The sequence below is a fragment of the Panthera onca genome, chromosome Y (genome assembly GCF_046562875.1).
Source record: "Panthera onca isolate mPanOnc1 chromosome Y, mPanOnc1 haplotype 2, whole genome shotgun sequence".
NCBI lineage: Eukaryota > Metazoa > Chordata > Mammalia > Carnivora > Felidae > Panthera > Panthera onca.
The window spans coordinates 19,193,929-19,216,899 of NC_138358.1; the positions used below are offsets into that span (position 1 = coordinate 19,193,929).

The 22,971-nt window shown below is 54.5% G+C and overlaps 2 protein-coding genes across 2 annotated transcripts; both read left to right on the plus strand.

Moving 5' to 3' along the window:
* Window positions 1–376: 376 nt before the first annotated feature.
* Window positions 377–3,692, plus strand: LOC145715050 (testis-specific Y-encoded protein 3-like). The gene is made up of 7 exons (XM_081794632.1): window positions 377–730; window positions 1,379–1,597; window positions 2,292–2,369; window positions 2,514–2,625; window positions 2,718–2,863; window positions 2,957–3,041; window positions 3,567–3,692. The coding sequence occupies exons 1-7, from the start codon at window positions 377–379 to the stop codon at window positions 3,593–3,595; spliced, it is 1,023 nt and encodes a 340-aa protein (XP_081650758.1). The 3' UTR covers window positions 3,596–3,692.
* Window positions 3,693–9,770: 6,078 nt separating this feature from the next.
* LOC145715073 (testis-specific Y-encoded protein 1-like) lies at window positions 9,771–13,493 on the plus strand. Its single transcript, XM_081794657.1, has 6 exons — window positions 9,771–10,604; window positions 11,821–11,898; window positions 12,055–12,166; window positions 12,305–12,450; window positions 12,556–12,647; window positions 13,340–13,493. The coding sequence occupies exons 1-5, from the start codon at window positions 9,921–9,923 to the stop codon at window positions 12,625–12,627; spliced, it is 1,092 nt and encodes a 363-aa protein (XP_081650783.1). The 5' UTR covers window positions 9,771–9,920; the 3' UTR covers window positions 12,628–12,647; window positions 13,340–13,493.
* The last annotated feature ends 9,478 nt before the right edge of the window (window positions 13,494–22,971 follow it).

Sequence of the window (22,971 nt, forward strand, 5' to 3'; positions counted from 1 at the left end):
GGTCCTGGAGCCAGGCTGGGAGTCTGGGCGTGGTTTGCAACGCCCTCAGCTTCAGAGCCGCATGCGCACTTCTCTCACCACAAAGGCCTCTGCGGCAGCATCACCACAGCGACAGCCACCGCCGTGGCTTCCTGGGTACAGCGCCTGTGCGCATGCGCCCCCTGGGCCCTTGGTCCACGGCAGAAGGCGGGAGGGCGTTGTCAGCCATTGTCGTCAGGGCTCCACTGACTGGGTCTGGTGAGGGAGGCCCGTGCTTTCACCTCCTGCCGCTTCGTTTGAATCTGCCCCACCTGCGGTCCTGGGCCAGCTCCACATGGCGAAGGATGTAGTGTCTGGAAAATGTGGCAGTGCCCCGTAAACTGCGGTCGCGTTCGTCATGGAAGGCGGTAGTCAAGAGACCCGGGCTCGAGGGCATACAGTATTCCTGGACGCGACTGAGGCGCCACACGACGATGGTGTCGGGGCCAGAATGCCCCGAAGTGCACAAGAATATCCGGTCCGACGTGAGACAGAGGTGTCCGGCCGAAGGGAGGATTTGAAGCTGCTGGTGGACAACATAATATCGGTGGCGGAGCTGTTGGGCCTGGTGGAGGAGGGAGTTGAGGCGGCGGCCACAGAAATACACGTTCTTGCAGATGAGAAGGATGACCAGAGGAAGCATGAGGAAGACGAGGGACAGGCGGGGGAGCAGGATAATTATGTAGAGGAGGGACAGGAGGAGGAAGAGGAGGTGGAGGATAAGGACCAAGAAGAGGGGGAGGAGGAGGAGCGGGAGGAGGACGAGGAGGAATGGGAGGAGGAGGAGGAGGAATGGGAGGAGGACGACGACGAGGATGAGGACGAGGATGAGGAAGATGATTTTCAAGAGGAGGAGGAGTGGGAGGAGGATGACGATGAGGATGAGGATGAGGATGTGGAAGATGATTTTCATGAGGAGGAGGAGGACGAGGAGGAGCAGGATCATAAGAGAAGTAGGAGGAGGAGAAGTAGGAGGAGGAACAGGAACAGAAGGATTAGGAGTAAGAGGAGAAGGAGGGGGAAGAAGGTCAAACGACGATCAGGGGGAGGAGGAGCAGGGGCAGGAGCAGCAGCAGGAGGAGCAGGAGGCCTTACAAAAGGAGCAGAAAGAGAAGGGGGAGGATCAGGAGCAGAGAGATTAGGAGGAGGATGGGGAAGAGTTAAGGGAAGTTGCGGAGCAGGAAGCGGGGGAGCAGGGGCAACAGGATTTACAAGAAGAGCTGCAGGAGGAAGAGGCAAAGCTGGGAAAGGAGGAGAAGGAAGAGATGGAGCTGGGGCACGAAGAGCAGGAGCTGAGGAGCAGGAGAAGGAGGAACCAAAGTGGAAGGAGCAAGGTGGCTGGTGCCTGGGGAACGCACAGGAGCTGCACGTGAAGCAGGAGGAAGAGACGCAGATGAGTGCAAGCCTACATCCTTTCCTGTCCTTGCTCGAGGCTCTTCAGACGGAGGTGCAGCCCTTGAATACACATGCCAGCCGGGAGGACTCTCAACTCAAACCCAGCATATGGCAGAGGCGGCAGCGTCATCTACAGCAGAGAGGTGCCCTTATCCAGGGCATCCGTGGTTTCTGGGCCAAGGCTGTATCCTTCCTGCTGCTGGTGGAGGGTCCAGAGGGGGCTGGGCTTGCGCAAGAGGAAGGAAAGGGCGGTGACATTTAGAGGAACCCAGGACAGGGACTGGAGCTAAGCCGCGCTCCAGTGGCCGGGAACGTGCAAACGTGATCCCATCCGGTGGTCCTGGCTCTGCAATGAGTGTGGGAGGAGGGCAGTGCCGGGGTGGGGGAGGCATGTGTGCTTTACGTCGCACCTGGCACGGAAACAGCGCTGGGAGAGTGGGGCGTGGCGGTGGAGGTCCAGGCCAGGTCGGGGAAATGACCGAGGGCTTCCTCCCACACAAAGCCGCGTGGGGGCACGTTTCTGGGTCCCGCTAGGCATCTTGCTGCGGGGAAGGCGATGTGAATGCCCACTGGTCGGCGCGAGACCGGATGTGTGCTGTCTGGCTGTGTGGAAGTAAGCGTCCTCAGTGTCCTCACGAGCACACAAAGCTAGGCGTGGTTGCGGGCGTCTGGGCATGCACAGCCTCCTGTGCGTGTCTAGCAGAGCCCTGCGCGATCCTGAGACCCCGTGGGCCTGGACGCAGCCTGTGGGGAGGGCTTGAGACCCTGGGGGAGGACGCCAGTCCCGGGGGGGGAGGACGCCTGGATGCTGTCCACACTGGTTCTCTGGTTCGAGCTCTCTCACGCCCAGCACCTGAAGGCTCTTTGACCTGCGGCAGTTTGTGAACCACCCTCAGATGTCAGCCCTGAGTAGTAAGCCCGATGAAAGCATGCTTCGCCACATGACCAATTTGAAGGTCGGCCTGGGAGTGGGAGGTGGTGTGGGTGGCTGGCTGTGTGGGGAGGGGAGGTGGTGGGGAGAAGTGATGTGTTCCTTCCTCAGGGGAGGGCGGGTCTCCTGGAACAAGATTTCACATTTCTGCCCCACTGTACCACGGCAGGTGGAGGAACACAAGTTTCCCAGGGAATGCCGGAAGATCCTGCTGTTTTTTGGCAAGAACTCCTACTTCCAGAATGAAGTCGTTACGAAGGAGTATGTCCTAGGCCTTGATGGTAAGTGTCCACTGACTGCATGGGCGGCCGTGGGTGGAGGGTTGAATGTGATAAGTTCTCTGGCGCCTTCTCACATACGCGTCTTCCTGCAGGGTATAGGGCGTCTCATTCCAGTCCCATCCAGTGGCACCCAAGGTACAGACAGGAGGCCTACAGACGCAGGCATGACAACAGCAGCCTCAACTTCTTCAACTGGTTCTCTGACCACAGCTTTGCCGGCTCTAGCAGGATTGCTGAGGTGGGGCCCTGTAACAAGGAAGGGAGGTGATTTTCATGGGTTCCCCCACTGCGTGGGATAGCTACCTGAGGCCTGGCCTGTCTCCCCTACCAGATAATCATAGAGGATCTTTGGCCCAACCCCCTGCCGTATTTCAAGATGAAGGAGGCCCCAGGAGAGAGAACTGAGAGGGAAAGAGGTGAGCAGCCAAGGGTGTGGGCACGGAAATGTGTGTCGTGGGGTCCAGGGCACAATTCTCTTCTGCATGGAGGCACCGAGAATCACAGCGGCACAGGAGGTGACCCCAGGTCAAAAGGGCATCAGCCTGAGACAGGGAGTCTTAAGAAGTAACGTGTCCCAGAGGCTTTGCCCCTTTGGGGAGCCTGAAGGTGGGAAGGGGGCTAGACAAAAAGAATGAGCAAAGCGGGACAACCAAAGCTGGCTCATCACATAGCACGGTGACAACTGTCATTCCCGGACCATGAACCCCACCCTCAGGCCTCCTACCACCATCCCACATGTTGTCTGGCTTCTGGATCCCCTTGTCAGCTTTGGCACAGCTTATCACACCCTCCCATCCTACTTTCCGTTTGGAAACATTCAAGCAACCTTACTCAGGGCCAAGATAAGACTCTCACCTGTCCTGTGTGTGTGTGTGTGTGTGTGTGTGTGTGTGTGTGTGTGTGTGTGTGTCTGTCTGTCTGTGTGTACCCATATATCCCAGGGATATGCACGATCTTGAGAAGAGTATGAAGGAGCGTCGCACTTCATCGACCCCAGTGGAAACCCTTCCGATGCTCACCGATGGTCCACAAGATTCTCCTGGCCATGAAATAAGGACAAGGGTGGTGGTGACATGTGGCACAGGGCGGGGGTCCAATACATTTGAAGAAATATAGAATGGGAGATAAACAGCATGAAGTGTTTGTGTGTGTCTTCCTCTCAGGTTCGCTCTGGGGCGTGTCCATGTATACATGTGGCTGTCCAGAAGTGTTTAAGTGTTCTGTGCCTGCACACTGGAGTTCCAAGGAAGGGCGGGACGTAGGACATTGTCCGTAGGGATGGGTCACACATTGGGATTGCATGTGAGGTCAGTAAGATTGAAGCAATGGGGACTTGAGTGAGGGAGGCCAGGGCACAAACCTGAGAGAAAGGCCAGTGCCCAGGTTCATAGCTTTCCTGTGAAAATGAGGAAATTCAAGGAAACGGAGAGGCCAGCACAGGCCAGGGATGTCCAATATTCAGGGTTTGGGCATGTCCATGATGGTGCCCCCAGAATCCCGCATGGGGACACCCTCAGTCATGTTGACTGAACCGCCACACAGGGAGGAATTCCCAGGGTTGATTACCCTCTGGTTTTCAGACGTCTACCAATGCAGACTGTCTTGTGGACAAGGTCAGGATCTCAGGACCAGCCACACATATTTGAGGGATTGTGAGCAGGTTGTAAGATTGGTGTCCAGGGGAAGGAACCGAGGGACCAGAGGCAGAGTGGGTGGGTAAGACCGATGAAGTTCTGCTTCAGGCAGAGTTGACAGGGACAACATACACACTGCAGAGAAAACAGCCCACTACAGTCTCACGCAACTCCAAAATCACAGCCAACTTTTCTGGTTCCACTTCCTGAAGCTGAGCCTCCCAAACACCGCTTCACTTATTCTCACACACACACACACACACACACACACACACACACACACACACACACACAAGACTCCTGAAGGAGTCCTAGTGCTGATGCCCTTGTGTGAACTTTGCTGTTTCTGAAAAGACCTCTGGTTACGAATGGGTGGCCCAGATTGCAAGCCAACAGAGGGGAGGGTCGCGGGGAGGTGGGGCTCTTCAAGGGCACGAACACGCCAACCTCTCCCGTGTGCCCTCTGCCCTCTCATCATCAGCCGTGATGAGTCGGGAGATGCTCTTCCTCTGTGTCCACAGGCTTAAGCCGTGTGTCCAACACGCCATGTGAGACTTGTGAGAAGACTCCCAAGTGCAAACACCAGCAGGCGCTCAGGGAGGTCGCCTCGTCCCAGGCAGCCTGTGTTCCTTTGCCTGAGTGCCAGGACAAAGGCTGCCTCAGCCACATAGGGAACGATGGACTTGTGAGGCCTTAGCATTCTGTGCAGAGGTCCCCGGCAGGCCTGGGGCTTAGAAAGGACTGGGACGAGCCTCACCTGCGAAGACGTGAGTGCTGGGATACTCCTTACACAGCAGATGGCTGCTTGCCAGAGATGTCTGTGCTAGGGATGGGGCAAAAGCTCCACCGTGCGAGCAGTGCAGTAGACAGAGTTCAGCCTTGTCCATCGCAGGCTCTTCTGTATCCCCATGTAACACGGCCCCCAGCACAGCGTGCCTGACACTGACCTCCCGACACTAATATTCCTGTCTCCCAAGCTGCCCAAGCTCCCCAGGATCCCCACTGCACAGCTCTGCAGTACAAGAGCCTTCTCTGCAGTGGGTCTATTCCAGAGAAGGCGTGGGCAGTCCCAATGCATGGAGGCCTCTTGCCCCTATCATATGCAGACAACATGGTCAGCGGGGTGTCAGCACGCTGTGGAGTTGAGGATCTGTGCGACCAAGCCTTACCTCTTCCAGGGCAGAGGCTGTCGCACTCTCTAGAAGGGAAGGCAGGCCTTTCTCTCGCTGCTGTCTGCACACTGGCTGGAGAGGCACGTCTTCTCAGCTGCTTGATGGGTTAATGTCAGGGTACCCTGGAAAAGCTCCCAGTGCTGACCCGAGTCTTTGGGTGTGAACATCCAAAGAAAGTATGGCCAGTGATTGTGCAGTGGGAATACGGCCTCAGTGGTCATGAGGCTGGGCCCTTTGGGGCATCTTCCTGCACAAGCAGGCCGTTACTTGATAGGTCTTGCCGAGCAGGAACACTTTACGGGACAGGTGAACACAGGGTCCCCCACATGTTAATATCTCCAGCCAATACCTCCTTAGGGGCCAGGGTGACGTTTCCGCCCGGCCTGTCCCAAAGACAAGGTACGGACAAGGTGTGGGTGTGGAATGCACTCACGGCACCCAGAGCCAAACCCTCGAGTGTGGACACTTGAGGTCCGTGGGCAGAGGCCTCGGTGCTCTGTGTCCGAGGGATTACAGCCCTCATGCTGCACACCCGGCATCCCTGGGTGTCCTCCCGTATCCGCAGCTCTCCCCGGGGAGCCCTAGGGTCCAGGAGCTGCTAAACCGCCTGCACAACTGTATCTGCTGCCCAGCGGCCTCTTCCACCCCAACATCAGCGTGTGTGGGCTCCAGAGTGCTGTCCCTCGAGAGAGGACACCCTCAGCAATTCAGGAGCCTTCTGACTTCCATGTCTCTGAACCACACGTGTCTCATTGGCCTGTCGGGATCGTCACATTGTTCTCTGTTCACAGGAAATGTCTCGCATTGCCTGTGCTCCTCTGTCTCCCTGAGTGAGCCCTGGCGTGTTTGTGTCTTTTCCTGGCTTTGCCTGTGCCGACACCTCTCTGGTGATGCCTCCTTGCCTGGCCTAAGTGGGCACAGCTGTACCCGTGTAACCGCCTTCGTCTCTGCACACCTGTGTGTTGGGTCAGCTGTGGCTCTGGTGGCCTGTCTTGTCTTTGGTGTATGCTTCTGCGCTTGAGTGTGCTTCCCTCTGCATTCAACCCCTTTCTTCCACTGACAGATCCAGTTGCTGTCCTGCTGTCAGGTGGAGGGGCTTCTGCGTGTTCTGTTCTATGTTCCAGGAGCCAGAAATCCTTCCGTGCCTGTAGGACCTTCGTCAGAGGATTGGTCATGCACTCACTGCCAGCCAGTGAATGTCCCCAAATGCAGCTGGCTTGCTGTGAGCATTCCGTCACACCTCTATTTTCTGTCCTTCTGTTTTCAAACCCTTTGCGCCCGAGGGGCTCAAACGTCACTGGCCTGCACATTGCAGATGCAGGCGTAAATTGTGCAAAGCGGACCGGCAACGTTTTCCCACTTACTCTTTTGCCACGTGGCATGTTCCTGGCTGGGAGAGACTTCCCCCTGCCAGTGTGTGTCTCGTTTCCGTGTGCCTCTTGTGTGTTTGGTCCCTAATTTGTCCATTACGTCCTACCTGGGAGTCTGATTCATGTTTGCAGGAACGAGGCTGACACCTTTGACTGCTGGGTTCTGAGCTCAGCTTAGTCCACCAGGACTAGTGCGTGCCTGAGGGACACAACGGGCAGTGACGGATGTGCCCGTATCCTTCACGTGCAAGCGCTCCGTCCAGCCACCTTCACCGGGACATTTCTCAGCGACCCCTCTTTGTTTGTGGTGAGAGCACTTGCCTCTGAGAAATCTGACGAGGCGGTGAAGCATTGCTTACGGCTGCCCTGTGCAAGTTAGATCTCCAGAACTCATGCACATGGCATGACTGCATCTTCACACCCGAGGCCCGACACCTCCTCATCGCACCCTCCCCTGATTAGCACCACTCTACTCTCTGGTGGACTGCATGCCTTTAACTCCTTTAGTCTCCTCAGGAATCCATCAGGCAGGGCTCACCACCACTGTGCTTCTGTCAGGGGCTGGCTTCTTTCAGTGAGCCCAGTGCTTTCTGCACTGATGCTCAATGCACCCGCAGAAGGGTGAGCCACACTAAGCCCGGCGGCAAACCCTTTGGCCCTACGTTTCCCACATGTGTGCCTGGTGGCAGAGGTGCACAAGGAGCCCGCCTGCATGCGTCTCCCAGGTCCTCCACAGGGTACAAAGTACCGCCTCAGGAGGCTGATCCGCATCACATGGGCATAGCTCTGCTTGCACGTGTTAGCCTTTCGTATCATACAGGCAGCCCAGACTTAGAAATCCTGCTACCTGCTTACAACTATCCAGCCCTCGTGCTTCTGCAGACACTCTGTGTCTGTACAGACATTTGAGTCACGGTCTCGTGACCCTCCAATACAGCTTGATGGTCTGTCCTTAGCTTACAGCCTGGGATGCGGTTCTCACTCATTGTCCTCCCCTCGGGTGCGAGTTTCCTCCATCACTGTGGTGGAAGGTAACCTTTATCACCATACGTTGGCTTGAAATTACTGGGCGGATCACCTGTCTGCGTCCGGGGATCCGAAGGAGACCTTGGCTCTTTTGCTCACGGTCCACCCTTTCTCTGTGATGAGTCGCTTTGGATGAGAAGCTTGCCAGAGGCGAGGGGGCCTCAGAGTTGAGCACATTTCCTGGGCATCTGTGAGAACTTCGTTGGTTCCACTCGGAAAGCGTTGACATTCATGGATGTGCAGCCTCTGCTTTTGCTTGAATTTGCCGAGCTTTGGGACGTGATTTCTTCCCGCACGTGCTCTGCCTAAATCTCTGCTGTGTCTTTCCGGCAGTCCCGTTTCCTGTCTCCTGCTGGTAAGTACAGGGCTTCCAGCAGCCCTGTGGGGAACGGGTCCTTGTTTTCTTCCCTGCGGTGCCCTCTTCCTCACCCCGAATGACCTCATTGCAGCTTCCTTCTAGTTCAGCGATCGTTTCAGACTGCCCTTAAGGTCCAGGTGGGAGCGGTGCCTTTTGTGCTGAGGGCTGACCACTGTACAGCATTCGTCTCTGTGCAAATTGCACAGGTGAATTTCACCAGGTGAAAGTGCACACTGCAGTTGCCCTGTCTTCAGAGTCAGCCCACCTGTCTCCGCCTCGGCTGCCCCTGCTCTCCTTCCTCCTACCCTCTCCTTACCTCCCCCTCCCTTGTCTTCTTCCTGTCCCTCCCTCCCACTTTCCTTCCAGCTCTCTTTGTCTTCGTCTCCCTCCTCTCCATCACTAATGCCTCCCCCTGTCTCCGCCTGTCTTCCTTGTAATAGGTGCCCCTCTGTCTCTTCTTGTCTTGCTCCTCCTCCCTGTCTCTCCCGCCAATCTCCCTGGACTCTCCCTCTCCAGGCCGGTCTTCCCCTCCACTCGTCCTTCCTTCATCTGCTTGCATGTGTCTCTCTTTCTCTCCCTCTATAGCTCTGTCTCTCTGTGTGTCTCTTTTTCGCTGTCTCTCTCAGTGGACCTTCTGTGTCTGGGTGCATGCTTCTTCAGAATTCTTGTTGGTGCCTGGGAAATGGGAAGGGAACTCGTCTGCTTTCGTGTGTACTAGTGAAAGCAGGCACGGGGCTTTCTCAGAGACAGACACAGACAAGATTGCAATTCTCGGTGAAGGGCCCCTAAGTGCCCTGCTTGGTTGGAGTTGTCCTCCTTTTGGTGGAAGGTTAGATTTCCGGACCAGAGCAAACTACTAAATCCTACTACCCATCTCCCTGGCGCTCTGTACGGAGATCAGTAGGGCACCAGGGGCAGATGGTGCTCTGGGGATTGTTCTTTGCTCTGAATTGCAGTGCAGTGAGTTCTACTGAGCTGCTTTCTTGCAAGGACACGGTGGTGGGGTGGGTCTAGGGTGGGTGTCACTGGTTCTGGGTGGGCACCCACCTTACCGCCGCCCTCAGCCTGACGGCCGAGGAGGAGAAACCGTGCAGACGGCCATGTGGCTCTGGTAGGCGCGACACCAAGGACTTCTCCAGGCCTTGCCCAGCTTCATGAAAAAGGGGCAAGGGACGGAGCATGCCGTGGCTCACGGCGTGGACATTCCTGTGCTGAATGCTCTGGTGCCTGCAGTGAGGCCTCTGGGGAAAGGGTGTACAAGCGACCACAGACTGTGTGATACCCGGGACCTCGCAAGTCAGGCCTGGAAGGTGACAGCGCTGAAGAGGACATGCAGCAAAACGGGGGTCACGCTGGCGGCTGGGCACTTGCTCCAGAGCCGGGACCGGCCGCTGGCGCGCGCTTGCTGGCGACCAGCACCCTGTCTTGCTGTCTTGCAACTGATTGCTCCCCGAACCTGGCTAGCGGGCCTGACCTGCCCTGGAACCACTTCTCTCCCAGGCCGCATGCGCACACTCTTCACTGCCTCTGTCTCGGCCCCTCCTCCACAGCAGCCACAGCCAATGCGGAGTCCTCAAATCCCAGAGGCTGTGCGCCTGCGCCCAACTTGGGCGGGCTGCAGCGAGAGGCAGCAGGGAGCTAACAGCCTTGAGGCCCAGGCTCCCTCCACCTGCTTCCACTTCCTTGTCCTTGTCCTGAGGCTGCCCTAGCTACACTGGGGCCGGGGCCGAGCGTCATGGCCAGCGTGTCGCGGTCCGGACAAAGCGGAGATTCCCGCCGACCCTGGGCCCTGATCGTCCCGGATGCGAAAGGTGGAGAGTCCCGGCCCCGCGGGAATGCAGGGGCGCTGGAGGGCGTGGGCTGGCCGCAGTCCCCAGGTTCAGGGGCGGCAAACGCCCATCCTGTGCAGGAAGCCCAGGCCGGGTGTGAGATACAGGTGGCAAGCCCAGCGGAGGAATTGGTGCTGATATTGGATGACGGAATGGTGGCGGCTGAGGTGGTGATCGGGGAGGAGGAAGAGGACGGCGAGGCGACCAAGGATGAGGTGGCTGGAGAGGAGAATTCTGAGGAAGCCAAGCCAGAAGCAGAGGACATGCACGAGGAGGAGGAGGTGGAAGTTGAGAGACAGCAGCAGGAGGAGTTTCAGGAGCAAGAGGAGAAGCGCGAGGTAGATGCAGAGGCGGAGGAGGGGCCCCAGCTCTCACAGCCGCTGCAGCAGCAAGAGCCAGCGCTGCGTCCTGCCTCAGCCCAGGACCCGCTGGCAGCACTGGAGCGTCTTCAGCTGGAGATCAGCGCTGGGAATGCCCAGGATTCCAGGGCCTTATGGCGGCTGAAGCGCAGGATTCTTCGGAGGCAGATTTCTTACCTGGATCACAGAAGGGCCATCATCAAGCACATCCCTGGCTTCTGGGCCCAGGCGGTATCCTTCCTTGTGCTGGTGGGTGATGGCGGGGGCTGTTGTGCAGGAGGGCTGGGCACTGAGAGCAGGGTGCCTCAGGGCGATGGCCCCCAGAGAGGAGAGCTGGGGAATGGTCCCTGGCCCTGGGTTGGTGTGGTCTGGGATCCAGTGTAAGGCCTTGGACAGGGGCGGTTGTTGGGGATGGGGGGACTTGGTGACTGGGTCTGTTTCCTCTAGGTCTCCGCCAACGTTGGCCTGCAGGCTGGTCTCAAATATTACTTGCAGACACGAGCCATGTGTCCCCATGCTACCAGAGCTAGGGTAGCACAAAGCAGCCTTCACTCAGAGCAGATAAGGCAAGGAAATATTTCGCTGCAAAATGGGAGAGTTACGCAGGCCGCACACCCACCTTCACATTCACAGGCTGTGCACGTTTCCTAGCAGTTCCTTCAAAAGAGAGCATTTCAGACACACACTCGTGACCTTTAGTGGAACCACGCCACGCCCCTTTGCCAGACAGTAGGACGACTGAGACCCACTCCGAATGGGGTACAAGCTGCCTCCTCAGACCCTGACACACACACACACACACACACACACACACACACACACACACAGAGGATTCTCTCCTGGTATCTCCACCCCTGCTTCCCTCTCTGTCCTCAGGCTCCGGCTCGGTCCCACCCATGTCTTTCTCTCCGGACTGGCCGTGTCACTGTGTCTAATCCTTTTCCCTCCTCGGCCCTCCTCGTCCGTGCTTCTCGATCTCTTTCTCCCTCCCACACCCTCTGCTTGCAGCGTAAGTGTGCAGTCGGGTTCCTGTAAGCCATGTTATTCCATCTGGACTCAGGAGGCTGGTGACAACATAGGTCTTCACGGGAATATGCCAAGAAACCCAGCCGTGAGGAGGGGTCAGAGCACATGCCGACATCACAAGCTATGATGGGCTGCTGGCAGCCCACACAGGTCAGATATAGGAAGGAACTGTGAGGCGTGCAGGCAGTGGAGTCTCTCCCTGCTGTGTGCAGACAGCGTGGGAGGTACAGGAAGCCAACGGACTGCCCAGTGTCGATGGGGTCTGATGCATCTGCAGAGGCTGAGGAGTGTGGGGACTAGTGTTTCCTGGTCTTTCTGCACATGCCGTGATCTAGTCCCTTGCTCTTAGCCTGGGAGGGTTGGAGGGGGGCTGTGTCTGTTTCCACAGCATCTGAAGGCACAGCTCCTTGACACAGCACAGATTCTGAATCACCCCCAGTTGTCGGCCATGATCGGTGCCCAGGACAAAGACGTGCTCAGCTACGTGGTCGACTTGGAGGTCAGACCGGGGAGGCTGTGGCTGGGGGCCATCCCGTCGGGTGTGGGATTTGGGCAGGAGAGGGTGGGGCAAAGGTGCTCACCCTCACAGCCAGGCAAGTAGCTCAGGACCCCGAGGGAGGACACTTGCCCCCTCCTGTCCCATTGCTCACGGCAGGTGGAAGAAGTGGGCCATCCCAAGTACCGCTGCAGAGTGATGTTTTTCTTTGGGGACAACCCGTACTTCTGGAACCCAGTGATCATTAAGGAGTATCAGCTTAGCTTTGCTGGTAGGGTGTGGGTCCCATGATGGTGCGGGGCAGGGGGATGAGGAGCATGAATCAGGGGCAGGAGGGAGGGGGAGGGGGAGGGGCAGGTGGGTGGGGAGGAGGCCATCAGCTTGCTCCTCAAATCCTCTCTTCCTGCAGGCTACAAGGCATCGCGTTCCACTCCAGTCCAGTGGTTCTGGGATTATGAACGTGGAGCTCCCAGTCGCAGGCATGACCCCACCAGGCTTAACTTGTTGAACTGGATGTGTGAGCACAGCTGCCCAGGGACAAACAGGATTGCCGAGGTGGGGCCCTTGAGGCCTTCGTCAGCAGTGGGGATGTGGGTGGCCCTGGGCCAGAGAGGTGAGGGGGCTATGCCCAATATGGCACCGGCCTGTGTCCCCTACCAGATCATCATCGAGGACCTGTGGCCCAATCCCCTGCAGTACTTCCTGATGGAGGAAGGGACCAGAAGACAGTGATCTGACATGCGCATGTGTCGGTGAGAACCCCAGTATACGGTGTGTTGACCTGTGTGTTGTATGGGCAAGGGAACGTGGGCCACACATTGGCTTGGAAATGGAAGGTCCGCCAAGACAGGGACACAGGTAGCATGGGGAGAGGGTGGGAGGATGACAGGGAACCTGCAGAGACTCAGCTGCAAACACACAGAGGGTCGAAGCCTGCAAACCAAATGCAGTTGTGCTGTGGGCTGGGGCTTTGGAGAGCAACTCGGGAGGAGCAGTGCTTCACCACAAATGCTCCCCGTGGATGTCCGCCCTGTCCCGGGCTTCCCCCTGCTCCTTCAGTCTGGATTTGCCTCCCAGTCTTTGGGTCAGGAGCTGCCGTGTCCCCAGGCGCCACTGTGGTGAGAATCTCTCACTTCCTTCCATGTGCCCCACCACGCCATGTCCTCCCGCAACCTGACAGCCATTCTTAGATCTGTTCCAAAGCCATGGGGGCTGGAAACGACTCCCTGGGTGAGAAAGCAAGGGGGATCGCAAAAGGGTGAGGCACAAGAGTGACACCATCTGGGATGTATTTGCAAATATCCCATATCACTCTTGGTTTCTGTTGCATGGGGGTGTGTGTGTGTGCGTGTACGCAAATGTGTCTCTGTGTGCCCACATGTGTCAGGGGCTCTGCATCTGTGTGGGCATGAATGGCGCAGAGCTCCTATGTTTGCCCATGCAGAAACAATGGAGGACGTGACCAGCACTAGAAGAGATGGGTGGATGAGTCTCCTGTCTTCTATGAGCCCGGGAGAGAACTAAGGAAGAAATCACGTTTGGCAGTCTTGAAGAGTTTCCACGATGTTTATGTGGACACATACAGGAAGCTAAAAACCCTTCTGTTTTTGTGTATGTGTTTGTGTGTGTTTATGGGGGACGCAAGGAGGCTCGACGAGAACGGGACCTGAGTGTGACTGTCCTAGCCGCTGCCCGGGTGATTCTGTGTGTGCAGGAGAGGTGCAGTACTGGCGTGGGGCCGGTGTTGCCATGTGCACAGAGGCCTGCCTTCTTGGGCAGGAAGAGCCTGGAAGGAGGAGGAGGAAGAGACAGACCTGTTATTTGGAGATTTATTGTATAGGCCAGAGCCGAAAGGCAGGGAAGGGGATTGCACAGTGGGACCAAATTGGTCCATTGGGTCCTGGTACAGTGTGGCCAGGACTCGGGGGGTTTCAGCCAGGACCCTTGATCCCAGAGGAGTGCTGTGTCCTTGGTGAGATAGAATCCAGTCAGCAAAGCCTCCAGTCAGGATCAGAGCGAAGACCACATGTCCCCGGACAACTCAGGAGCAGGCAGGCTTCTCATAGTCGATGCCAGTATACCTTGCTGCTGCCTCCCACACCCGGGGCTCCTTTGACCCCGAGCCCTGTCCTCAGACAGTGGCTCAGGATGGGAGATGTGTGAGGGGGAGGGGCAGGTGTGGCTTGTGGGCAGCAGCGAGGCTTATGAGTGGGAATTCATGGAGAGAGTACGCACGAGGGCAGAGATCCAGCGTGAGTTCATGCGAGTGTGTGTGGGCGTCTGTGGCAAACTGGGCCTGAGATCCGTGGTGGTGCCGGCAGTGTGAGCGTGCATATGTTTGTGCGATTGCGTAGCGGTGTGTCTCTGTCTGTGCAGGAGTGGGTGGTTAGGCCACTGGAGAGACAAGGAGAGACACAGCGGTCTGTGTGAATGAGGTGCTTATGTGGGACGGTCAGGTGCCAGAATACAAGAGTGCAGTCCCTTCCCTCCTGAGTCCTGATGGTAATCGCTGGGATGGGTGCAATCGTTGCTGTGCCAGGGGGCTCAAGTCAGGATGCAAAAGGGAGATTGGTGCAAGGTCAAGAGGGGGGCCGAGGGGAGGAAAGCCTGTGTCCAGTGGCCAGTGGACCACTTGTGAGTAAGTGTGCTTGTGTGTGTGTTAGTGTGTGTCTATGTGGGAGTGAGTGTGTGTGTGTGTGTGTGTGTGTGTGTGTGTGTGTGTGTTGAGTGGCTCTGGTGGGCCGACAGTAGCAAATACGTAGGGGCTACATGGTGTGCCCAGGCTTTGTGCACAGGGTAGCTAGGGAACCCAACCTGTCAGGCTACGTGGTGTGCAGAGGGCGTAGGTATTTCCCTGGAGGGAGCCGTCTAGCAAAAATCTCTGCTCTTGGCAGACGAGCCATGTTTTGTCACCAGTCAGCTCTTCCTTGGGGCTCTCCTCTCTGCTTCCTGTGCACCAGGCCCAGGGAAAGGGAGGAGCTGGGACCCTAGACCTCAGGTGACTTGAGTCCCCCAGGGGTGCCATAGCAGGGTGGTGTGCGTGATTCATGTGTGGACGGGCAGGTGAGCAGCCTGCCAGCTGCTCTCTGAGGGGACAGTTCCTTGCCAGCAACACCTCTCCCCGCAGCACAAGATCACCACTGTCGCTGCAGCTGGGCTGGGGACATGTCAAGGTGTGTCCCAGAACTGTGTTCCCCTTGCATGTAAGTGGTGCCAGAATGCGCCTCTCAGTCCCTGTGCGGGTGACCCTGATTAGCCTCAGGCTTTGTCGACTCCTGGCCTCATGTAAATGGGGAACTGGGTTCCTTTCTCAGTGTCTCAGCGGTTGCATGTCGACAGAGGATGCTGTGGACATTGTGGTCAGGATTCTGACCGGGCTCCCCCCGCCCTGCCCCAAACCACAGTGGGCAGCACATGGCCCACTGTGTGTGCGCTTTGGGGAGTCTAAAGCCGTACAGCCCCTCCAGTATTCTTCTCAGGTGGTGGAGGGTCAAAGGGGCCTAGGGAGGAACACTGGTCCCAGTCTGCTGCCGGCTGTGCCCACAGGTGTGTGTGCCCAGCTCCTTGACGCTGAAGCTGCAAGGCTTCCGCACTGCCCCCAAAGCCCCATCCCTAGAATTTGCGTGTGGGCCAGATGGAAGTGAAGTCCCAGTGACCCTGCGGGATCGCAGCGGGTGGTCTCGTCTGTGCCTGGCCACCCACCTACCTGCCTTCCCCGCAGCCCGTTGCCCCCATACAGGGCTTTCGGTAAACACGCGGCCACCGTCCAGCATGAGAGGAAAGGCTTGACGGTGTCCCAGTACCGCTGGTCATGTGTTGGCTGCTGCCAGCTGACAGCATGGAGACCCCATGGCCCAGTGGAGGATGTCCGACCTGTCCTACAAGGAACTGGGGACGACTGTACGGATGCATCAGGTCCCATGCAGTAACCTAGGCCTGACCTTATCCGCCTAGGGGGTGATCGAAGAGCCTTGGGGTCCCAGGCCTGGCATATGTGTCGGTGAGCTTCCTCCTGGATGGCGCTGCCGACACAAGGCTGGCTGGTCAGGGGTCGCGTGTGAGGCCCGTTGGGTCCCGGCCTCTAGGTCCGATACTGCTGTAGGTGTTGTTGAAAAGACAGAGCACGATATGACCATCCCTTGGGTGTCGCTGCACCGGGGATCCCGTCGCTGCTCCCAGGGTCCCACTACCGAGTCTCCCCGGGAGGCCTGGGAGGTTGCCAGGCTCCTTTTGCAGGGACACAAAGGCTTGTGAGAGCCCATCCGCAGGGTCCGGTGCTCATTGCGGATGACTTGGGGGCAGTGCGAGATCTATTGCTCCCGTCCTTAGAGGAGATTGTGGTAGTCTTAAGGGACAAAGATGTGCGTGGAGAATAGAAGGATGTCCAGAGGAAGCATTGGAGGAGGAAGAGGACGAGGAGGAGTAGGAGGATGAGGAGGAGTTGGAGGAAGAGGATTGGGAGGAGTTAGAGGTGGAAGAGAAGGGTGAATGATTGGGTGCAGGAGAGGGAACAAGTGGAGGAGGAGGATGTCCAGGATGAGGAGGAGCACGAGCCAAAGGAGCAGGAGCAGCTGGGGGAGGATGTTGAGGAGGACGAGAGCAGAGGGAAGAGGGTGGGGAGAAAAGATAGAGCCAGGGTTCCAGAGCATGAGTAGAAGTGTAGGAGCAGAAGGAGGAAGAGCCCGAGGAGGAAGAGGTGGAGGGAGAGGAGGAGCAGGAGGAGTTGGAGGAAGAGGATTGGGTGGGGTTAGAAGAAGAGGAGGAGGAGAAGGAGCAGTGAATGACTGGGTGCAGGAGAAGGACAAATGGAAGAGGATGATGTCCAGCACCAGGAAGAGGAGGATTACGGGCCAGAGGAGCAGGAGCAGCTGGAGGACGGAGTCGACTAGGACGAGAGCAGAGGGAAGAAGAGGTGAAAGGTCAGAGGTAGGGCAGGAAGGGCAGTAGCAGGAGAGGACCTGGAGAAGGAGGAAGAGTCCTAGGAGGAAGAGTTGGAGGAGGAGGAAGAGGTGAAGGACGAGGAGGATCAGGTGGAGGAAGAGGATTGGGAGGAGTTACAGGAGGAGGAAGACGAGTGAATGATCGGGTGCAGGCGAGGGAAGAAGTGGAGGAGGAGGAAGTCCAGGACGAGCAAGAGGAGGAGCACGAGTCGAAGAGCAGTAGTAGCTGGGGAGGAAATTGAGGAGGACGTGAGCAGAGGGAAGAAGAGGAGGAGGAGGAAAGGTAGAGCCAGGGCTGGAAGAGCAGTAGCTGCAGAGGGGGAGCAGAAGGATGAAGAGGCCCGAGGCTAAGACTTCCAATACTGTGTTGAATAACAGTGGAGGCGGTGGACATTCCTGTCTCGTTCGTGACTTGAGCTGAGAGCTTTTGCTCCTTGAGATGATATTCACGTTGGGTCGTTCATACATGGCTTTATGATCTCGATGTGTGCTCCTTCTATCCCTACTTTCTTGAGGGGTTTTACCAGGAAAGGATGCTGTATTTTGTCCATCACTCTGTCTGCATCGATTGAGAGGATCCTGTGGTCCTCGTCCTTTCTTTTATTGATGTGAGGAATCACGTTAATTGTTTTGCAGATGTTGAACCAGCCCTGCGTCCCAGGTACAAATCCCACTGGGTCGTGGTGAATAACATTTTCATGTATTGTTGGATCCGAGTGTCTAATATCTTGTTGAGGAGTTTTGCATCCATGTGCATCAGGGAAATTGGCCTATAGTTCTCCTTTTCAGTGGGGTCTCTTTCCGGTTTTGGAATCAAGGTAACGCTGGCTTCATAGAAAGAGTTGGGAAGTTTTCCTTCCATTTCTATTGTGAGAACAGCTTCAAGAGAATAAGTGTTAACTCTTCCTTAAATGTTTGCTGGCACTCCCCTGGAAAGCCATCTGGCCCTGCAGTCTTCTTCCTTCGGCAGGTTTTGGATTACTAATTTGATTTCTTTACTGGTGATGGGTCTGTTCAAATTTTCCTTTTCTTCCTCTTTCAGCTTTGGTAGTGTATATATTTCTAGGAATTTGTCCATTTCTTCCAGATTGCCCATTGTATTGGCAAATAATTGCTCCTAATATTCTCTTCTTATTGTTTGCCTTTCTGCTGTGTTGGTTGTGATGTCTCCTCTTTCATTCTTGCGTTTCTTTATTTGGGCCCTTTCCTTTTTCTTTTTCATCAAACTGATGACTGGCTTATCAATTTTGTTAATTCCTTAAAAAAGGAGCAGCTTCTGGGCTCATTGATCTGTTCTCCTATTTTGGTTTGTTTCTTTGTTTGTTTGAGGTTGTTTTTGTTTTTGTTTTGTTTGATTTTTGGTTTCAATAGCATTAATTTCCATTAATCATTGTTATTTTCTGTCTCCTGAATGTTTTGGGTTTCGTATGGTGTTCTTTTTACAGCCTCTTAAGGCGTAAGGTGAGGTTGTGTCTCTGAGATCTTTCTTCCTTCTTTAGGAAGACCTGACTTGCTAGATAGGTCCTCTTATAACAGACCCTGGTGCGTCCCAGAGGTTTTGGGTTGTGGTGTTATCACTGACTTCCATATACATTTTCATTGACTTCCGTGTACTTTTTATATTCTCTTTCAACCCTTGCTTAGCCCATTCAATCTTTAGTAGGATGTTCTTCAGTCTCCCAGTATTTGTTACCTTTCCAAATTGTTTCTTGTAGTTGATTTCGAGTCTCTTAGTGTTGTGGTCTGAAAATATGCACGGTGTGACCTCGATCTCTTTGAACTTCCTTAGGGATGACTGTTTTCCCCAGCATATGATCTATAGAGGAGAACATTCCATGAGCACCGGAGAAGAATGTATATTCTGCTGTTTTATTGTGAAATGTTCTGAAGATATCTGTGAAGCCCATCTTGTCCAGTGTGTCATTCAAAGCCCCCGTTTGCTTGTTGATTTTTTGTTTAGATGGATCTGTCTATTGCAGTGAGTGAGTGCATAGAAGTCTCCTCCTATGATGGCATTACTAAGAATGAGGTTCTTTATGTTTGTGATTAATTGGTTTGTATATTTGGTTGCTCTCAAATACGCCACATAAATGTATCCATTTGCTAGGTCTTCTTGGTGGATAGACCCCTGAATTATGACATCATGCCCTTGTGTATCACTTGACACAGTCTCAAATTAAAGTCTAGATTGTCTGATAGAAGTATGGCTACTTTGGCTTTGTTTTGTTGACGGGTAGCATGACAGATGATTCTCCATCCCCTTCTTTTCACTCTGAAGTTGTTTTCACATCTAAAGTGGGTCTCTGGTAAACAGCATATCAATGGAACTTGTTCTCTCATCCATTCTGTTCCCCTATGTTTTTTGATTGGAGCATTCAGTCCACTGACGTTTAAAGTAGTACTGAAAGACACGATTTTATGGCCATTATCTTGTTTGAAGAGTTGGAGGAAAACATATCTATATATCTTTATATCTATATCTACGTCTCCATCTCCATCTATATGTGTATGTGTATGTGTATGTATATGTATATGTATATGTATATGTATATGTATATGTATATGTATTGTATTAACTGTATCTATATATCTATATCTATATCGATATGTATATGTCTATATACATCTATATATATAATTCTATATCTATTTGTATATATAAATATAATTATAAAGATAGATAGATAGATAGATAGATAGATAGATAGATAGATAGATATCAATTTCCCTCTGAGTGTCCCCCCTTAAAATTGCGTGCAGGTGTGATTTAGCGGTCACAAACTCCTTTAAATTTTGTGTATCTGGGAACCTTTTTCCTCTGTTTCTATTTTGAATGACAGCCTTGCTGGATAAAGAATTCTTCACTGTGGATGTTTCTAATTCAGCACTTTGAACGTATCCTACCACTCCTTTCAGGCCTGCCAAGTTTCTCTGGATAGGTCTGCTGCAAACCTGATCTGTCTTCTCTTGTAGTTTAGGGACTTGTTTCCCTTGCTGCCTTCATGATTCTCTTTGCCTGAGTACTTTGTGAGTTTGAATATGATATGCCTTGCTGAGGGTCAGTTTTTGTTGAATCTGATGGGGTCCTCGGTGCTTCCCGGATTTTGATGGTGTGTCTTTCCCCAGGTTAGCAAAATTTCCCACTATGATTTGCTCACATAACCTTTCTACCCCTTTTTCTCTCTCTTCCTCTTCGGGACCCCTATGATTCTGATGTTGTTTTTCGTTCTGCATGAGTCACTGATTTCTCCAATTCTTCAATCGTGCTCTTTTCCTTAATCTCCCTCGATTTTGCTGCTTCCATAGTCTCCATAAGTTGGTCCTCTGAATCGCTGATTCTCTGTTCTGTCTCATCCATCCTTGACACCGCTGCATCCGTCCGTCATTGCAGCTCAGTTATATCATTTTTAATTTCATTCTGGCCAGTTTTTACTGCATTTTGTCTCTGCACAAAGGGACTCTAATCTACATTGGACTGCAGCTAGTATTCTCATAATCGTGCTTCTAAATGCTGCTTCAGACATCTTGCTTGTGTCTGTGTTGGTTGAATCCCTGGCTCTCGTTTCTTCAGGCTCTTTCTTTCTGGGTGAATTCCTTCCCTTTGTCATTTTGAATGGAGAAAAGGAACTCATGAGGTAGAAAATTCAATGAAATATTCAAATTATAAAATGTTAAAAGTAAAAACTTAAAAACACACATGTGAATAATGGAATGAATGATGCTAGATTCTAGGCATGTTTCACGTGGGTGTTGAAAGTGGTTTTGACACAGGAGAGAAAAAAACGTGGGAGTGGAGAAAAATTTAGAAAATACTAATAAAAAATATTAAAAAGGGAAATGTTGTGAGAATTTGAAAAATCAATACACTGAAGTAGACTAAAAGGAGAAGATGGGAGTAAAATAGAATCTGTGAATATAGACACAAAAGGAAAGAATAATGTAGAAGAGTATTAAAGAAAGTTAGTAAAATTTCCACCTGCCCAGTCTCCTTCGCCTCTCCGCGCACAAAAGCACCTCCCTTCCCATGCCTCCTCGCTCTCCAAGTTCACTTCTGCATGCCACGTACCTGCTGAATTCGGTGGTTCAGGATATGCAGATTGCTGTGCTAATCCTCCAGTCAGTTTCCTGGGTGGGTAGGATGGTTTAGTGTTGGTCTGGCTGTATCTCATGCATGCGAGACACTTAAGAAGCTTCCATGCTGTCTGCCATCCGGGCTCCTCCCCAAAGAGGTGAGATCTGTAGCACCAGTTCTCCGATATGAGACATCCCACAGGAAAGTTGTGGTCGGTGACAAAGCGGAAAAGGGCATGTACCAAACAGGGAGGTCACCCTGGAGGGGGAGGCAGAGAACCTGCTCCAGACCTGGGAGGGGAGGCAGGGGCTCAGATGCTGGAGCCACGCCCACTGCCCTCCAGCTGATTGTTCCTGAACAGCAGCCAACTGTCTGGGTCTGGCCTGGAGCGCCTTCACCCCAAGGACCCATGGTCAAAAAGTTCACTGCCTCTGCCTCTGCCTCTCCCCCACCTCCACCGCAGCCACAGCCACAGCCACAGCCACTTCAGTGTCCGAAGGGCCACGGGGCCATGGGCGTGCTTCCCAAATGCTGGTGGGCTCCAGAAGGAGGCGGCAGGCATTTAAAAACCTTGGGCCTTGACACTCCACCTGCTGGGCCTAGTCTGGAGCCTCATGCCTCAAGTTCCCACTCCTTCTGCTCTATGGCCCTAGCCTGAGGATGGGCTAGGGCACCAAAGCAAGGGAGTCCTGTTCCGGAAAACGCTGAGATTCCTGACAATACCGGGCCTCCATTCTGCTGGAAGAGGGCGTTCGAGAGTCCAGGAATCGTGGCAACACCCCTGTCTCAGTCCCAGACAATTTCACTCATTCATACGCACTCACACGCACACGCACGGGCACGGGCACACACACACTCCCCCTCTGTGGCTGTCTCTAGTGGTGACTTACTCTCCTTCTTCGGCCTCCTTCCATGTCCCTCTGGCCTCTGTCTGTCTCTGAGTCCCTGTGATCATTTTCTTGAGGGAACGCTTCCTCCCTCCCGCACCTCCATCTCTCTTTCTCTGTCTCTGTGCTGTCCTTGCACAGTATCAGTGCATCTGGGTTTCCGTGAGCTGTGCGTGTCCATAGGGACGTAGTAGGCTGCTGATGGCACAGGGCTGCAGGGGAACACACAAAGGAACGCACAAGTACCAGGGGTCAGAGCACATCCAGACCTCCTAAGCCGTGACTGCCTCCAGGCAGCCCACACAAGCTGGGTATACATGTGAACTGAGAAAGGTCAGTCCCTTGGCCCTTGCCCTATAGGTTGCAGCCAGCTGGGAGGTACTGAAACCCAAGGGACTCCCCAGTGTTGAGAGGGTCTGAAGAAAGGGCAGGAGCCGAGGAGGCAGGGAACCTAGTCGTAGCTGTTGTTTCTCCACATGCCATGTTCCGGTGCCATTGGTACTGGAAGGTTGGTATCAGTTGTGGCCCTCTTTCCTTGGCATCTCAATGCAAGCTTCCGTGACCCAATGGAGGTCCTGAATCTGCCCTAGTTTTCAGCCAGGTTGGGCCCCAGGACAAATGCACGTGCTGTGTGAGGGGGGAAAGCAAGTGTGAGTCGTGAGGAGGAGCTAGCCTCGTGAGTGGGATGTGGCAGAGGGCATGAGTGAGTGCACAGGTCCACTAGAGTGTGTCTGTGAATGTATTGTGGCTGGCGCCTGTGAGTACTTTTGCCTGAGACCTAGCGTTTGTGCTGGCAGCGTGCACGTGTTTGTGTCCACGTGCCGCGTGGCCGTGCATCTTTGTGCCCGAGTGAGTGTGTGTAGGCCATTGGCAAGCGAAGGAAAGAGTCTGGGGGCTTTCCTGACTTGGTGAGTAAGGGGGGGCTCCAGTGCCAAAGTGCAGCGAGTGCAATCCCTTCGCGCCTGGGATCGACACGGAGCTAGCTGATCACCTTTCATGACGGGAGGAAAGCCCAGACTTTGCCTGGGTCTGCTCGTCCTGTGTTGCCTTGGCCAGGGGCAAGTTGGGGTTGGGCCACCCATGGCGCAGTGGAGGAGGACCAAAGTTCCCTGCAAGGAAGTGGGCATTAGTGGAGGGAGGCAGCAGCGAGCATGAGTAAGTCTGGCCCTGCTCCTGG

What these genes read in the sequence shown, in the direction of transcription:
- LOC145715050 (XM_081794632.1), top strand. Translation starts at nt 377, where the DNA reads ATGGAAGGCGGTAGTCAAGAGACCCGGGCTCGAGGGCATACAGTATTC. An exon ending in GTGGTTTCTGGGCCAAGGCT is followed by an intron (nt 1,598 to 2,291) that starts GTATCCTTCCTG and finishes GACCTGCGGCAG; the next exon opens with TTTGTGAACCACCCTCAGAT. An exon ending in GCCACATGACCAATTTGAAG is followed by an intron (nt 2,370 to 2,513) that starts GTCGGCCTGGGA and finishes GTACCACGGCAG; the next exon opens with GTGGAGGAACACAAGTTTCC.
- LOC145715073 (XM_081794657.1), top strand. Translation starts at nt 9,921, where the DNA reads ATGGCCAGCGTGTCGCGGTCCGGACAAAGCGGAGATTCCCGCCGACCC. An exon ending in CTGGCTTCTGGGCCCAGGCG is followed by an intron (nt 10,605 to 11,820) that starts GTATCCTTCCTT and finishes GACACAGCACAG; the next exon opens with ATTCTGAATCACCCCCAGTT. An exon ending in GGACAAACAGGATTGCCGAG is followed by an intron (nt 12,451 to 12,555) that starts GTGGGGCCCTTG and finishes GTCCCCTACCAG; the next exon opens with ATCATCATCGAGGACCTGTG.